This window comes from Seriola dumerili, unplaced genomic scaffold (genome assembly GCF_002260705.1).
Source record: "Seriola dumerili isolate Sdu_G_001 unplaced genomic scaffold, Sdu_1.0 BDQW01000052.1, whole genome shotgun sequence".
Classification (NCBI taxonomy): domain Eukaryota; kingdom Metazoa; phylum Chordata; class Actinopteri; order Carangiformes; family Carangidae; genus Seriola; species Seriola dumerili.
The window spans coordinates 19,202,878-19,221,742 of NW_019174307.1; the positions used below are offsets into that span (position 1 = coordinate 19,202,878).

At 41.6% G+C, this 18,865-nt stretch overlaps 1 protein-coding gene across 1 annotated transcript in view; it reads left to right on the forward strand.

Moving 5' to 3' along the window:
* The first annotated feature begins 11,244 nt into the window (after positions 1–11,244).
* pdia5 (protein disulfide isomerase family A member 5) overlaps positions 11,245–18,865 on the forward strand; it is a 53,636-nt gene continuing 46,015 nt past the window's right edge. Inside the window, exon 1 of the mRNA XM_022741241.1 lies at positions 11,245–11,315. Within this exon, the coding sequence (XP_022596962.1) occupies positions 11,250–11,315 (66 nt within the window). The 5' untranslated portion in view covers positions 11,245–11,249. The remainder of the gene's footprint in view (positions 11,316–18,865) is intronic.

Consider the following 18,865-nt stretch of genomic DNA (forward strand, 5'->3'; position numbering starts at 1 on the left):
CCTCTTGCAGCACCAGCCCCCTGCAAGCCTCAACTCCACGAATGAGCCTATAGCTCTCACACACACACACACACACACACACACACACACACACACACACACACAACACGAATCACAAATCAGCCACTGGTTGGAGAAAAACTCCTCTCTGTTGGCTTAAGTCCAAGAGATTTCTGGCAAGGGCCAAAGAAAAAGGTCAAAAGATGCAGTGGAATAATTTCTCCTGAATGTGTGGCGGGTTAAGCTGCAGTAAAGCTAGGCGTGCATTGTTACCCGGGTCAAATAGGAGAAGCTATCAAACACAGACACTGAATAATAGCACAGTCTGATTCTCAGTGAAATGCTGAGGTGTTTTGGCATCTGAGATGTGAGATAGGCCACACAATATAATATATGGTCTCTTCTATTGCCTCCCTTTGCTACTCATTCCTCAGTTCAGGATCATGCTGTCTTTTATACACACACACACACACACACACACACACACACACACACACATTGATAGCTGATTTTCCGGAGAGGTTTTCACCAGAGAAAGCAGATTGTGGGCGATACTGTCGCTGGTGATTATTTTGAATTGAGAATATTGTATTAATGATATATCAAGAAAGATGATATTATCAAATCAGCACAATACCAAGTTAGAATCTACTGAGCTGTTGCAGTGAACGTCAGGTAACCAGAGGTTTTTTTCAGCCGAGGAGGTATGTAATTATCCGACATGCAGGCGTTGTGTCTTTGGGTCAGAGTCGGTAATAACACGTGCAGCATGAAACATTTAGAGGCTCTGGATTCTGACAATGAGAGATGAACTTGTCACAGCAAAGGAAACAGGAAAAGTAGTTTAAATGGCAGACTCTATGTGACGCATCCTCTGCTCTGCTTTTTACTGTTGGCTGACAGCGTAATGGGACAGCGGTCATGGTCCCGTGTCAGGAGGAAGACGAGATGGGGAGAAACAGAGATTGATTTGCAATGAAATTTCCCAAAGAACAGTTTGTTTTGGTGAAGTTCTTTTTTACTAGACAACAAACTGAATGCATGCAATTATAATCACTGTCAATCTTGAAGTGAAATAAATTGTTTGGGTCAAATATTATTAAACTGAGAACAGCTACAGTGACATAAAAGAAGTTTTTTAATCTTTAACTGGTCATAAAATCATTAACCGGGACAAAACAAATCAGAGCTGAGGCGACAGCGGTGGAAAACACCAGGCAAAAATTATTGTTACGTTTATCATTAACCTGGGTAAATGTGAGAATTCATCATGACAAAAGTATTTAGGTCATATAGCCCAGCCTTATTGCAAAATTTTAATTTCAGTTATGACAGAGTTGAGAGGAAATGTGTGAGGATCAGGCAAGAATCAGGCAAAAACCAGTGCTGGGGACAAAACCTCTCAGGAGGAGGAGATGGAAAAAAACAGCTTTCGCCCACCAGCCCCCCCTCTACTCTCCGGTGAATTTAGCCGTTGCAATACATTCCCAGCCAACATCTGACAGAGAGACAACTTCTCTCATCATATTTATTGCTGCAAAGTCATTAGGCTCATGCTGCAAATCACAGCCTGACATGTGGTTGTCCAATTACATGTGCGACAGGGATGCAGGGTTATGGGTAACAGTGAAAGCAGAGACCAACTGTCTGGTCATTACTGCAAATATATATATATAAAAACACAGACACACACATGTGCACACATGGACACAAACACATGGATATGCAAACAAACAGGCACTTTACCAGACTGCTGACCAGCAGAGATGCATGTGCTGTGCTCTCTAATGAGCCAGTTATACCACTCAGAGGCAGTTAATCAAAGTCTAATACTGGAAAGAAACCAATGCTAATAAAAGTTAAAGTAAACACTTCACTCTGAACTCTGATCTGCTTTAGCTAATGGCCTCCAAACCAGCTGCTATTGTCCAGATGACACACTGAATCATGACAGCCTCTTACACCCTGAAATAATCCACAAACACAATAGCAACATGGGTAAAGCATATTATTAAATCACTGTGTAAGTATATAGCTGGATATATATTCCAGGAGTGGCCACTGTGTCCTAATCCAAGTCTTGTTTGGAGGGTTTGCTGCAAACCTGTAACTTCACTAAGCGCAGACTTTAACTCCCTCACTCCATTTAAAAGAGATATAACCATTTTAGACGATCCCCCGGGCTAAAAATTAGCCTTATTCCATTTGGAGGGGTTTCTTAAATAATTATACGATGGGGCTTCTCAAAGTAAAATACCTGAACCCCAGAGATCCTTGAGAGGAATAATGAGGATACAAAGCAAAAGTAAGGGTTTGATGAAGTCACTTAACAACACTTATTTTACACAGTGGCTCTTATGGACTGTTATGAATTCCACAGTTGAAAGTGTATGCAAGAGATATGTCATTATATTAAAGTAAAATGTTTGTAATTTCGTTTCTGTTTTGCACTAAAACATTTTAGTATTACAATCTATGCATCAAACATTTTTCTCCAAATACCAGAATTTCCATATGATTGGGTGACAAAAAAAAAGAATGAATAAATGGAGAAACATAACAAATGCAGATGCTTCCATTGAGACCAGGAGGTATCACGGTATGAAAATAATGTGAATCATTCTTATGCTGTGGCCTTCACAGTCACCACATCTCAACTCAACTCAACAGCTATGAGATAAAAGCGCCAGACAGCGCACTCTCACCACTATCATCAAGACACCAAATGAGGGAACGCGTGTTGGAAGAATGGTGTTCGTCACTCCAGTGGAATCTGTGACAAGGAGCGTTGAAGCTGTTCTGGAGGCTCAGGATGGATTTGTCACCTGTGCTGGATATTGATTCGATGTGACAGTCAATATGACCATTGGTGATTTTAGATTAGATCAACCCCTTGAGGTAAATTTGCAATTTGTTATATTGGGCTATCTCCACTTGATTGTTGGTAGGACTAGGATCTGATCACTGACCTCCTCACAAACTGTTTTTGCAGCGGTATAACAAATTCACACTGCTTCGCCTTTTGTCTCAAAATGTGTGTTACTCAACTAAGATGCAGCCGCAAAAAGCACATATTTAAACTATTCCACCATATTACAAAGTTCAAGAGGATACGAAGTCACATAACAGATATTATACTGATACAAAGTTCAGCTCAACTCTTAACTATGTAGTTTTATGAATTGAATTAAGCAGCACAAGAGATTTTCTAATGGGAGCCTCCAGGAAAATGTTTCTCAGATCTTTTTGAGGACTTTGGAAATTCATGAGACCTCTAACATATGAGACCTCTCTAGTGTCTTGTAAAGCAAAAACTGACAACCTGAGAGCCCATCCAGCTCACAGAGCCAGTGGTTCAGAGTGGTATTAAAGCAGTGGAGCAGGGACAATGTTCCCACCGTCCCCACAATGGGCTCAACACCCATCTTCCAACCCAGTCCTCCGGGTCACAACAAGCCTTGAATAAGCTCCCTTCCTAAAGCTTCTGGGGGTTTCAGCCATGCGTCCACAGCATCAATGGGAATAGTGTTCCTCCCCCCACAATGGCCAAATCAACTGTGGGAGCACTTTCTCCTCCTTTTGCTCCCCTTTTATTCTTGCCCTGCTCAGACCTTGCCGGGGCTGAACAGAGGAGGGACAGGAGAGAAAAGGCACATGCCTTCACGTCCGCTTCGCACGCATACAAAGAGAAAAATCAAATTGCTCAGACATGCACGCATGCGCACATGCACGTATGAGCGCATGCTTGCACACAACACACACTCTCACACACCTCATCTAATACCAAGAGGGGATAACAATAAGAGTGAGTGAAAGGAAGAAAAACCCTGAATAGTTTGACAGTGTAAGGAAAACGCCTCCTGCAAATGACCAATAGAGGAGAAATACAGTGCAGTCTGTACCTTCTCGTGATGGTTTTCAAGTGCAGGTTTGAGAAATATGTGCAATTAGACCACATTATACCAGGGCTGCAAAAAGAATTACTTTTGCTATTAATTAATCTGTCAATTGCTAGTTTTTTTATTAGTCAATTAGTTGTTCAGACTGTAATATGTCAGAAAATAGTGGAAATTGTGCATCACAAGTTCCCAGAGCCCAAAATGACATGTTGAAATTGCTCGTTCTGTCCAACGGAGCAACAGTCCACACCCAATTCACAATGATATAAAACAGACAAAGGCACCAAACCGTCATGTTTAAGAAGCTGGGAACAATAAATGTTTGACAATGTTGCATGATAAATTCCCTGACTGATCGACTAATTGATTAATCAAATAACCATTTTAGGCTTCTGACACCTCTGGAAGAACTCCTCTGCATCCCAGGGGAGGTTGTGGACAAGGAATATGAGTGTTTAAAGCCTCCATTGTGGAGGCAGCTGTTTGGAGATGCCATCAACTGGTTGTGGGTGCCTGTTGTGGCGGCAACCTGAGAACCTGCTGGTGACAGCAGTGGTGACGGAGGCTGTCAAGCTGAAGATGGAAGCCTTATGGGCACCATTGGCCCATTGGCCCTTATATAAGCTGAGTGAAAGTTGTGTTTGTATTCTTGACAGTAAGTCAAGCATAGTTCCAGTTGGTGTTGACCTCTACCGGGGTTGTTCCTTGTCACAATCCTGTTTGTGTTTTTCCTGGATAGACTTTCAATGCACAGCCGGGGGGAGGGGTGTGTCCAGTTTGGGGACCTAAGAAATCGCATCTCTACTTTTTGCAGACGATGTGGTTCTGTTGGCTTTAGCAGACCATGACCTGCAGCGTGCATCGGGACAGTTTGTAGCTGAGTGTGAAGTGGCTGGGATGAGGGCAAGCACCTCCAAGTGTGAGGCCATAGTTCTCTGCCATGCAACTATGGTCATGAGCTTTGGGTAGTGACTGAAAGAATGAGATTGCGAATACAAGCGGCTGAAATGATTTTCTTCTGTGGGGTGGCTGGGTTCACCCTTATAGAAAGGCTCAGGAGCTCAGACATCCAGAGGGAGCTCAGAGTAGAGCCGCTGCTCCTTTGCATTGAAAGGAGCCAGCTGAGGTGGTCCAGGCATCTGATCAGGATGCCTCTTGGGTGCCTTCCATTGAAGGATTTCTAGGCACGTCCAAATGATAGGAGGCCCCAGAGTAGACCCAGAACGCACTGGGGAATATACATCTCATCTAGCCTGGGAATGCTTGGGGGTCCCCAAGGAGGAACTACGAAACATTGCAGGGGAATGAAAACCCTGGGCTACATTGCTTAACCTGCTTCCACCGTGACCCGACTCCAGATAAGCAGCAGAAAACGGATGGATGGGTTTCAAAACTACATTAAACAAACCAAAAAAATTACTCGTTAGGTGGAAACATTTTTCTCTCCATCTTATTTTTCTGCTTGACAGATTGCCTGCCCTTATCATCTCTGCTTTCCTTATTTGCAAACGTACAGTAATTACAATGCAGGAAAAAGGAGTGCAAACAATGATGACAAAGTTGCAGAGACAAATTGAGACTGTTGGGTCGCATCAACCATTGATTAGCAGGGTTGCAGACAGAGTGTAGAGACGCTGCAGCTGTATCAGATTTCACAGGCGGATAGGTTGAGTGTCTAGGCAGAGAGAGATCAGGTTACAAACAACGGCCACACCAAGTGCACCCTGCATTCAGAAACAATGAGATCCTGGGAGGCTGAGGGGACCCAGACAGACATTGTGGAATTATTCATTTCCACCCACTGGCTCAGACTGCACCACGCAGACCGCTGGCCTCCCTCTGCTGACAGCAGATTCTCATCAGGGTGCTGTTGGAGTGCAGCAAAGTGTATTTGTCAAGCTACAGTTTGTTGCTGACAGTAAAATTGGCCACAGAATTCTCACATCAGCCTGCAAAAAAAAAAAAAAAAAAAAATCAAGCCTAAGCCAAAATTTGCATGTTTCTGCACAAGTCATCAAATAGCTGTGGAATGATTTCATTTCAAATAAAACGAGGTGTACTCAGGCACAGGACCTCAATCAGGCTTCGGAGAGCTTGTGAATGGAAAATGGCAACATTTATGTCAGCACTGTGGGACAACATAATCACATTCAGGTGACAAGGCAGCAGAGCTTTGTATTCTGAGTATAAAGACCACAGTGAATATTGAGGCGAGGGCTGCCGCCACAAGTCACAGCGCCTGAAGCTGTGATTTCAAATCTGGCATTATATTTACATAACAGAGAGCAACAGACGCTCCAATGTGGCTGCAGTGTTCAGAATATACAGAGCCACTTTAAGGAAGCATCTCGCCGTGTACTCTTTCCTTGAAACATCCTAACAAAAACATGGTATGTTTTCTGCTCTCTCTGCATGCGGACAGCTTTGTTTTTCCTCAGTGTCCCCTGACCTAATTACCATGTGAATCCTGCTCAAGAAGGCCACTTTAAAAGTCTGAAATCTCTCTGCTTCACTTTCACATGCCAGGCTCAGGCTTAGGAAAAAGAAGCAAAATCAAGATCAATGGTCGGCAGAGCACGTCTCAGCTAGCCACTCACTGCCTCGCAGCAGTTCTTAAAGCATCCTTCCCCGGGTTTTTAAAGTGTGGAAATGAATCTATGTTGCCGCCTCTCTCAAGTAAGGATTCAAAAAAAGAGCAAGCGGTGTTATAGAGCATAAATAAACTGAGGTCTGGTTCATGAGAGCATCAACAGATGTCCTGGACTGCTTATTGGACGTGCGTGAAAAGCCAAACAGCTGAATGTCCGACTAACAGCAGAAATATAATGCTGTAAGAGTTGACGCTTGGTTTTGCTGGGTGAAAGGCCGCACCTTGAAATGACCAAACAGTCCGTCAGCCCCAGGAAGAAAGATTAGCTTTCCTTTAAACTTATTTTCTAGTTTTATGTACCTGAATATATGTTAAGAGTAACTGTATGAAGAGTGTGAGCTCAGAGCAGACTGAATTAAACCTGTTATCTGTATCGGTTCTCTCTTTAGACAGACACACACACTCATGGCGGTCAGACCATCGTCTTTTTTTTTTCTTCTTAGAGAGATAATATTGGGCAGAAGAGAAAACAGATCAAGTTCTTCAGACATTAAACTTTTACATCCGTTGTTCCCCTCTCAAATGATGCCTGACAACAGGAGTAATCCACATGGCACAGCTTAAATATGCATCATTAAAAATTTGATGAAGAGGCTGTCGGCTCATCTACTCCACACCTATCATATTTGTTAATGAAAATGAATTATTCATGTCGACATCAGATGCCACGAAGATACGGACCCTTACATATAATCAAAAACAAAACACTTTCACACACCTAACTACAAAGGCATCAAGGAGAGAGTGAGGAACAGAAAGAAGGAGAAAGTGAAGATGGAGGTGGTCTAAGAGGAGTTGAGAGGGAGGGAGTGGGGGGGGGGGCACTTCCATCCAGTTTTGTATTTTGTTTTGGATCTCTTTTGCTCTGCTGGTCTGGTTCCCCTCACCAGGACCTGTCAAGAGCCCTCATAAGTTCATCAAAGATGAAAACCTGTTTTCCATTTGAAAGGACTGACCCAGGATACTAAAACAGCTCTTCAAATAACAAAAGCGTTAATCATCCATAAGACAAGCATGTGGGCCTGACAAAACCTGTAAGAATATATGAATATCAATCAAAAGATAGGGGGAGATATGGGACTTTCACATGTGTTGATTAATGAACAAAAGTTAAAAAAAGAGCTGCTATTTTGAATTTCAGATGTTGAGAATGAAGTTGTTTGGTTATGAAATAGGATTCCATGCTTCCATGTGTTATGTGCATGTTACTGAGAGGGAGATTAGAGGAATAATACTGAGGAGTATATATTTAACTAAACACATTTTCCTGTCCATGGCCGGTTTTAAAGAGAAGCAAAGTGGTTTTTAGAAAAGCTGAATTGCAACATTATGATGTCATCTGACACATTTCCGACAACTCAAACGAGCCATGCTCAGTTATATTTGAGAGCCATTTGTATGTTAATGAACAATACAGTGTCCTTCATTGATGCTGTTGAAGACACTGGACTACTAGGGCTCAACAAAATGTTACAGATGAAAAACAGCACAGCTCTTAAAAAAGGTCTAAAGGCCCAAGTGGTGATGGTTTAGTGGCGGTGGCGAAACTGCTTTCAAGTGAATAAGTTGTTTGATGAATTTCAAATGAATGTGTTATTTTAAGCCGCAAATAATTCCAGCTATGGACAAAATATCTCTGAAAGCTGTTCCCAGATAAAAGCTTGTGCAAAAATGCCTGACATTTAATCACCTTAAACAAAAAAAAAAAAAAATCAAGCAATAATCCATTACAAAGCAGTGTTCCTCTATGTTTTCATCTGTCCGAGCTTGGATGAGTGCTGCACCTTTGCTCCAGCGCACAAACAGCCTGGTCTGCAGCAATGTGTCTATTCACTTGTGGAGAGCAGAGCAGACAGTCCAGCACATGCAGCAAAGCCTCTCACAGCTGTAAAGTGCTGCTCAACACTGCCCTCTGTCGCTCAGCAACAACACAGCCCACCTCTTACTTAAACAATGCATTTCGGGAATAATCAACTTAAATGCACGCAAGAGGGAAATGTCCTATTTTACAATACTGTGTTTCTTTCCTCGACATTCCCAACATGGGGAGCCTTCTGCTGGACACTTATCCCTCTCTAGAATCTAACATGAAACAGATCTGGAGTGCCTGTATGTATCTGGGAGAAATGGAGAAGCAATTCATCCTAGTGACAAGCTCATGAAAAATGACTTTCAGGGCTAATGTTGAGTGTTTCCACGCAGAATTAGTCTCACAAACGTTTGCTGAGATTTGGAAAAAAATAAGAGAATGTAAAACAGTCGGAATGGTGTGCGCAAACGCTGCACATTCCGCGCGTAAAACCAACCTGTTAATTGTAATTGATAAAGCAAAGAGGTCATTGTGTGCAGTCTTAAGTCGGTCAACAAAGTTCCCCGGCAAAGTGGGAGAAGGGACAACAAGGTGGTCAATTGTACATCACATGTCTGTGGCCACAATTTGATTACCACGTTTAAAATGAGTCAATACGAGAAAAACAAGGCAAATTAAACGCACAATTGAAACACTTTCTAGAGGGATCATATCATAGAACTTTTCTCTTAAGATTATTTTTAAAGTTCACACCTCGTCGTTATCGACAGTACAGGGCGGCTTACAGCACAAAATAAGTTTGACACAGTGCTAATGTGGCTGGCACAGGCAGCTCCGGCAGCCCACAAATGCTTCTCTGATCCTGGGATGAAACGTGAGTGGAAAGTAAAACTGGCGAGGCATAAAGGAACTGTTAACTGCTCTGAATAACACATGCTACGGACAAATCACCTCACCTGAAACAGTGAAAGTGGGCAACAGGACAGAAAAGTGTTTGACGTTTAGAATTTAAAAAAAAAAACGCCAAAAACGCCAAAAACGCCGCTCTGATAGAAAACTGGTCCAGAGAAAAACGGACCTCACAGCATGGCTGAATAAAGCTTTCGAGTAGCCAATCCATTAGTGATGGAGGGTGTTTTTTTTATTTTATCTGAGCAGGTTACTCAAGCTAAAGCAGGGTATTGTGTTGATTTGTCTCCAGTATAAAAATCCATGATCTCAACCAAACTCAAACTACATCCATTTCGCCTGTAAAGGCAAATCTGAAGCGACACACAGGCTGGAAACTGGAGCACAACACACCTAAAAAGTGCTTTTGTGTCAGTCAGTTCAGGTATTTTGCCAAAGAAAACAAAGAAAAAGTGATTTTCCTTTTACCTTCGAAGATGTTTGTATTCCCCAAGTTGATGACAATGCCAGGCAGAGACGAGGAGAGAATCAGACTCGCACCACTGGGCAGTAGAGACAAAATAAAGACGGGGTCTAGTGTTGTGTCCTCAGCCGCTCAGCGCGTCCCTCTCCGAACGACCTGCAGCCGACAACTGCGCTCTCTCTCTCCTTGATCGTCGGACGATACCACCGGCTTCAGGGGGGGAGGGGGGCGGTGGGAGGAGAGGAGTGATGGGGGCCGATTTGCGCAATGTAGGGAGGAAGCGCATGGACACCCCCGGAGAGGTGGAGGAGTGTCGCAACAGCGCGGTCGTCCAGTGCGAAAGCAGGCTGTGTCTGAGAGTGAATCACAGCATGGACCTGAGGGAGACAGGAGGGCTTCTGGGAAAGGTTTGCCCTACGTGTTGTTGTGTTGTCTGGGACTCCACTGTACCTGCTGTGTGCCTGTGTGCGGACGTAACCTGGCAATGTAACTCCAATGGGGATACAAGTGTTTTATGTAGCCTATTTATTTATTTATTTATCTATTTGCTGCTTTGCTGTTTTGTCCAAAGGAAACAATAAAACTCAAACAGTTAGGCCTAACACATACACCTGGACCAAAGTCTATTCTACTCTATTCTATTGTATTCTAAAATAACACGAGCCAAACTCCATTAAGACATTTTTTGCCGTTTTATTTCTTTATAGCCAACAGCGTTTTCATATAGCTCCGTCTATTCTATTCTATTCTATTCTATTCTATTCTATTCTATTCTGTTCTCAGTTATTAGCATGATGGAGGCTAGAAAGGTGGGTATGACTTATATTAGGATATTATGATGAGGAAATAATCAGTTCAAACCAAACTCCATTCAGAAAACCACTTATATAAGCTGTTTTCTTTGTATTTCTCTCTTCTAGCCAGCTACAAATAAACCTAATAGGTAAACTGAACCAATAAATAAGATTAATTCAAATGAATGCTGCAGGTATTCTAATCTGTTATATTCTTCCCATCCTTTCCAAATACCATCCTTTCATGAAGGAATTTATTAGGCTATTTCTGTAGGCCTACATGGTGGTTATAAAACCTTTTTTCATTCGTGCATTTCTATACATTTACTTTGTATTGGCCTATTGAGCACTGATCAGATGCTGTTGATAACATTTCACAGCTATTGTCAAACCAAACACTCTAAAGGAAAGTAGGTTAGTCGAATTGATAAAGAGCTAATTAACAACCATTCAATCACAAGCCAATTTGCTAATTACCCTCTTATGTAATTAATTGTCTTGCATTATGGCTGCATTACGCTGATAAAAACAAAATCATGTCGCTCACGTCTGATAACATGCAGGGGAGGGGTCTCTGGCTGGTTAGAGGAGGGGTGGAGGCGGCAGGTGCAATATCTCCCCAAGACTTTTCTTCAGAACCACATTTCCCAAGGAGCCTTGCGCCGTGCCCAAGATTCCGTGGAAAACCGATTGCGCCTGCGTATCCAGACGTGGCAACGGCATCATGGCTTCTTGGAATCGCTACGGGAGTCGGATGAGAGAGGCGAAAATGTTCATGTTGGTGATGCTGGTGAGTAAATCGAGCCTCTTCTGTGTGTCGTGTAAACTGTAACGGTTTTCGGTGACGTGCCCTCGCGCAGCGGAGGTTGTTTGTGTCCGTTAAGGAATTCAGGAGAAAAGAAAAAAAAAATCCAAACCGCTCTCCGCCGCGTCTCCTAGCCTGTCCGCACAGGAGGTAAAGTTGACAGCCCTTGACTGAACTTGGTGTTCAGATTTAACTAGCTAGTAGTAATGTGGGTGGACTGCGGTTTCCGTGGCGCAGGTAAAATTGCGTGATTTATTTATGTAACCGCTTTTCACACAGCGGGTTTCTGGTCAACGGTCGCCTGTGTACAGGGGCTCCCTCCCCTGTGGTGTCTGAGCCATAACTAACGTCCAGTGCAAACGGTAAACACAGGAGAACCAGACCTGGTGAGCCAACTTTCCTTTTCATTTGGATGAACCCACTCTTCCACGTTGTGAAGGCTCTGCTGCTCTTAGTTTCATTAACGGGTCATTGTAGCGTTTACTGTCATTAACAAAGCAGGACTCAGTCACAGACCCGCGTTCGTAAACGGAATTGAAAGTTCAAAACTTTGTGACTTGAACAAAAGTAATGGGTGGGAACTGACTAGCCTACTATATTTGTGTGTAAAACAGAAGTGCCCTTTGGAAGAAGTACATTACGCTTCCATGTCATGTGACTGTCAGAACGGAATTAGTTGTCTCTGAAACAATATGTTGTAGAGCAGGGCTGCAGATAACGTATTTTGTATTACTTATTAATGGAATTTAATGTTTATGATTAAAATGGTGAAAGATTTTTCATAAACACAAGCTATTTCCGGAGCTTTCAACCTTATCTGTCAGCCTTCTTCCAAGTCCATGTTCCAAGTTTATTTAGGCCTGTGGATCAGTGTCCTGGTTTTGAGCCTCCTCCTGTTTTTTGGTTACATTCGGGTCATGGGGATTTCATTGTACATGAAAAACCTGGTTATTCATATCCCTATTTACATGATCATAAGAGTATCCAGTTTTCTAATGGTTCTGAAATCTGGATAAGGTGTTTACAAACCATAGTATCTTGGTTTCTATCTCCAGTTTGTATATCCAGCTTTCTGAAACTGGGATAAGCTGTTTACATGAGCAACACACAACCAGGATAGTCCAATAACCTGATCATAACCATGATACTAGTCTGCATGTGAAAGTAAGTTTTAAGTTATAAAAATACACATACAAAATACACACACCTCTGATAAACTACTAATTGAAATATAGACTAAACAAAAATGTCTTGACTTTATTGTATGTGTCTCCAAGGCTGCAGGATTATATCAGTGGTTTTGCATATTGTCCATTTGCTACAAATCACTTTTAACTGTATATCATGACTAACCATTTTGCAGATCATGATGCCATAAATCAGAAATTTGGATGTGTCTTTGCCACTGGGTTAAGCATCTATTAGTTCCCATTCCTATTAGTATGGTATGAAAATCAATAGAGTACAGTAGACTCTCGTGATTGTCTCGACATAATCTATCACAGTGAGAATCTATACTGTGTTCATTTTCATCACTTACATTATTGTGGTCAGGTAACACAGTACAGGCGTCTAATAACCTGCTGCATTATCACAAAACAATAAAGTAACATTAGTAAAATACTGCAACAGATCTAAAGGGAAATGGTCTGCAAATATGTACAGTGTGCAGTGAAGTGAAGGAGCTAGAACCTGCCAACATTCATTCATTACACCATCAGCAACTGTGTTAAATACTGATACAGACCTTTTCCTGCTCTGCTTCCTGTTGCACGTTGTCTTTGCAAATAAGGGCGGTGCTTGAGTGTATTTACAGTGCACATTGTATGCACTTGGACGGGGACACTATTTGATATTGTGGCACCGTGCCACCGCGCATTGCATTTGAAATGAAATCCTGACAATGGGGTTAAAGTGCTGACTCTCTGCTCTAATTTGACAGTACTTACATCCACAACAGATGTACGGTGTAGGATATGTAGACCCTTTACTTGATTGTTAATCCTCTGCACTCAGTGACTCTCCGAAGTGTCCGACCCTCTTCTTGGTTGCCTTGTCTAGATATTAAGGATCATTGCTCTGCTGCATTGTCATAGAATTGGAAGAAACACACTTGAATTAAAGTTTGCAGTTGACATTTGTCCTCATAAAGCAATAGAACTGTCATAATACATGAGAACTGCGCTGTATGTGTGTCATCAAAATGTTCTCATATCTACATATAGTGGCTGACAGTTCTCACAGTCTTTAAATGACTGAAATTTAATCTCACTAAAATCTGTCACACTGTAAAACGTCTTTTAGCACTTGAAAATTCTGTACTTTGGTCCACTAAAACACAACTATGTAAATGAATATGATGAACATGAATTGAAGTCTATAGCATGAGAGTCTGAATACTCAAGTGAACATTGTGAACATGTGTGAAAACAGTCAGTTGTTCAGACTAGACTGACACATTGCAAAACAGTGCTAGGTTTAATTTCTTGATGTGAGGATGTGCTGCTTTCCCCTGTTTTATTTAATTGAGAGTAAAAACCCTTTGGGACTTTTACTCAGACAAAACAAGTAATTTGAAAAGGGCACATTGGGCTCCAGGATGTTGTGGTTGGACCTTTCAACTATTTTCAAACATTTTATAGAGCAAATGTTTAATAGCTTAATTGAAAAAACAACCAACAGATTAATCGATGAAGGAAAATAATTATTAGCTGCTGCTGTAAACATGACGTACCAATTTTGCTACAATGCTGAGACTACTTTTGTCCTTATCATCCACCACCAGTGACCTGCTCTGTGTGTGTGTGGTGTTGTGTGTGTGTGTGTGTGTGTGTGTGTGTGTGTGTGTGTGTGTGTGTGTGTGTGTGTGCGTGCTGGTAGGTGGCACTGTGAGGTGTATGGAGGTGATTCCACAAGGGAGGAGATAAACCACTGCAGCACTTTGTTGCGGGGTAGCTGTCTGGGTGGTAGAGGCCTGCCTGTCAAAACAATTTAATCCAAACTCCCTCCACACACACACACACACACAAAATGAACTATTTGGTTTGCTTGCGTGTGATTGGTAAACTCACAATGTTGTCTCCAAGTCAATTATGTGTGTTTTTTTTCAGGCCAGAATAATCAATATGTGTGACCCTACCTGTTTTTAGTGACATTTTATTTACTGATTCTTAGAATAAGCAGTGTTACACGCCACAGGGCAAGTGGCCCTTATTGATGTATCCCTGAAAGACAGATTTTACTGGCATTTGGTCCTTGGCAGGTATTTCAGACACTGCACATAATCAGACTTTAACAAATGTCCACCACTGTCTGTTTCTTTAATAGATATAAATAATCTTTAATTCCCGATTGCTGATAAACTGAAAGAGACAGATTTTTGTTGAATTTAACTTGTTTTTTACTTACTTACTCAAAGACCAGCAAACTGATGAATGCCTTAATTTGTAGGTTAGTACTAAGCTTAGCGCCTTATTTTCATTATTGATTAATGTGTTGATTATTTCTTTTAATAATCACGCTTCAAATTTATACGTCTTTGTAATTTTGCCCAACCAACAGTCCAAAACCTAAAGAATATCAATTCAAAGTTGTATAGATAAATCTATATAACTCTGATTCTATATAAATTATTGATATAAATCTTCACATCTGAGAAGCTGGAACCAGCGAATGTTTGGCATTTTAAATAACTCAAATAAATTATTATTCATATCAATTCAGTCTTTTTTGTGCTCTGCTAGTGGTGAGAGTAGCCCATCTTAGCTTTATTAAATGTCAACACAATTAGTAGCAACACATCTCAAAGGATATACTAACAAAATTACATGTTAGAAATGTCAGTATTAACAAAGAAATTAGATAAAGTCAAAGAACAGATTAATTTGCTTACAGAACCTCCATTCACAACAACAGTGCCCATAAGCCAAAACTTATGAACAAGTACAGAGGCAAGTGAACCCTTGGACTCCATGTGATCATGTGGTGCAGTAATCTGATCACTGAGAGGAGGACCAAGCTGCAGGCAATAGTGAACATGGCCTCCAAACTCTTAGTAAAGCCACAAAAGCAGCTAAATAGTATGTATGATGAACTCTTAAAAAGTAAATTTGACAGAATTGTTAATGATCCTTCTCATCCACTGTACAGTGAAGTTGAACTTTTACCCAAATGGAGACGTTATATAGATCACTGATGGCTAATATAAATATCTACAAGAAATCCTTTGTCTCAAGTGCTGTTAAGCTAATAAAAGAACGGATTCGGCAGACCAGGATACAGGGTGTTCCTGACTTTGCTGCACTTTTTTGCATTGTAGGTTAATGTGATATGGTGTAGAGAGTAGACTTGTGCATTGTGAGTTGTATTGTTATGAATGAGTATGCTGAGATGATTTATGTGTTGTCGTTTTGTGAAATGTAGTTTTCGGGAATGTGGATGCTGAAACAATATATGTACTCTGTATTGTATTATTAGGTTTTTTATGACGTCTTATGGTGAAACTGAGGGAAAATTTCCATTGTGGATAACAAGTTTTTTGTATTCCTATTTGTACCTCAAACACAAGCCTCCAGTAGCTGCCGGTCAAACCTGCACAATATTCAGGAGGAATTTTGGACCAATCTTCCTCAGAGAGCTGCTTCAGCTCAGACATGTACTCAGCATGTCTGGTGTGAACGGCTCTCTGAGCTCGTTCCACAGCATCTCTGCTGGGTTCAGGTCTGGGCTCTGACTGGGCCAGTCCAACAGGTGGATTTTCCTTGTTTGAAGTAATCCTGTAGTAGATTTACTTTGATGTTTAGGGTCATTGTCCTGCAGCATCACCACATCTACTGAGCTTCAGGGTCAGGGTGTGTCTTCACAGCAGGTGGACCTCATCCTGTAAGATACATTGATAAACCTTGAAAATCATTTTCCCCTCTGATGGGTGAGCTGTCCACACCCAGAGGCAGCGAAGCAGCCCCAAATCTTGATGATCCCTTCACCCTACTTCACCTTTGGGATGATTTTTTCCTGTTGATAAGCGGTACCCTTTTTTACAGAATACATGGTGCTACATTTTGTTCCCAAACAATTCAACCTTAGTTTCATCAGTCCATAATACATTTTCTGGTAGTGCTGTGCAGAGTCAAGCTGCATTTTGGCAGACTTCAGCAGTGATGGGTTTTTTTTGGAGAGCAGCAGCCTCCTTTGTAGTGTCCATGGCAGGACAACATGTTCCATGCAACCATGTACCATCATTTGCTCATGGTAGACTCATGAAAAGAGACAAGCTCCAATGATTGTTTTAAACCTTTAGCTGTTACTCTGAGGTTCTTTGTTACATTACTGATTGATCGGCTGGTGATTGGAAAAAGGTTTTCAGTGTGATTGCTTATGATCGATGACTGGCTGAACAGTCTCAAATATCCGATTCTGTGCTGGTCACCTGAATATTTAATAGTTAATAATGGAATCAGTAGTGACTGGTCATTCTGCGTTGTGCTTTTGGAGTCATCTTAGCTTGGCTCTAACTTCTAGGGAAAGTAGTCACAGAACTAAAACAAGTTTGTCAAACTGTGAACTGATGAATATCTAAAGTCTTTGAGATGACTTTGTGACCCTTTCAGCTTCATGAAAATCAACAATTCTTTCTCATAAGTCTTCTTAGATCTCTTTTTCATGAGGCATTGTTCGGATACCTTTTCCAGCCATACTTTAGGACAGATTTATACATAAATGGAGGTAAATCAAAAGGGTTAACATTTTCTTGCCACCATCAAACTGCACACAGGAAGTCCAAACATCTTTAAGAGGAAAAACATTTGCATTTGGCTTCAAGATAAGTCATCTATGAGCTTATGAGACTTTCAATAAACACAATAAGTTGCTCAATTCCATTAAAATTGATCTACTGTGTACAACTGGCTTTCCTGATAATGATTATATCCTCAAATGTTGATAATATGCTTACTTAAAGTGATGATATATAGTCCATAATCCGCAGAATTGTGATTTTAAAGCAGCAAATATCTGACTAAGAATGAGTAATGAGACTATGAATATGACTACATTCAGCACCATTTCTCTGTACTTGACACTTTTTTAATACTCCATTTATACTGACATATTTTGGTCAGTACCAAAAAATGATTGCAGTACAGTAACCTGGATTATCCCACAACAGGCATGTTGGTAGGCTCTCCAGCCTCCCCTATGACTTCCATGGCTGATAGCTGAGATGTGATAGTTGCTAAAGCTGCTAAGTGATTGATTCTCTGCTCATTTGAGAGCTGAGAAGCCTCTAAATCAGCACTCTGTGTGTGTTATCGGATGCTGCGTAGCTTCCTTTACAGCCGGTCCACACAGACCAACACACACCTGACTGGCTCATTAGTCAGAGGAAACTCAAGGCAAGTGCTTGACAAACGCTGGTGTGATTTGTGCTGATTCAGAACTGCCCCTAGAACTGGATGCCATTTATTAAGCAGATTTGTCACAGCAGATGGAGGGTGTGGGCTCACAAGCAGGGGGGCTGGGCACCTGCTGCTTAGTAAGCTCCACATTTTTTACAGCAACGTGACGGGACATACCTTTATGGCAGATAAGGAAGGTTGATGTATAAAGCGCTGATGGGTTTCCTCAGAGTATTGAGTCAGGGTTTGTCCTGCACTGAGTCATGTAACTACAAAAGGCCTCAGCGGAGTTATCATGTGCAAGGTTGTGGTATGATTGATGATGGAAGAATTTCAGGTAGATTACCATTATGAGAATAGATTCTGTTGAAAGGTCATAGTTGACACTTTTAAAAGCTGTAGGTTGTGTTGCTGTTGATTTGAATTGTGTTTTCAAAGTTTTGGTGAAATAATAGAAACATTTTTTTTGTCTCTTTCTTTTAGAATATTGTTTGCTGTTTACCTTGTTGGACAATATCCGTATTTTCACATGATTGTTCACATGTTCATTCAATTAATATACAAATTTGGTTAATTGTTACTAAATTGAATTGATAAAGAAAAACAATTATTTCTCTTGAATCGAATCACCAGCTTGAAGAACAGCATTGCTCCTCAGCCAGTGATTCAGAACCTTATATACTGAAGGGTTTTCTCTCTCTGCTTTGTGTTCTCGTTTCTCATTTAGCATTCGTGATGGAGCCCAGTACCTGTGTAAATGTGTAAAAAATGAGTTTGTGTATATTACACCAATTCATGCAGCTCTCCTTGGGTCTCATCTTCATTGAACTGCATTATATCAATGAGGCTGTCTCCCTGCAGCGTGTGTTGAGGACGTAGTGATAACGGGGAAAGACAGTGTTGGGAAGGTTTGAATGCAGCAGCATTATAATGTGATGGCAGAGCTGTTGTGGTACATGCCTAAGTGATTGGTAGCCGTTGGTGGGGTTTCTCTGTATCAGTCAGCTGCCAGCAGAGATGCAGGGGGGTGGGGTGGTGCAGGTGGGGCCATGCCCCCAGGAGGAGGTGGTGGAGGTGCAGGTGGGCAAGGTCCAGAGGGAGGTGGTGGGCCTGGAGGTGGTGGGGGTGCTGGTGGGGCGG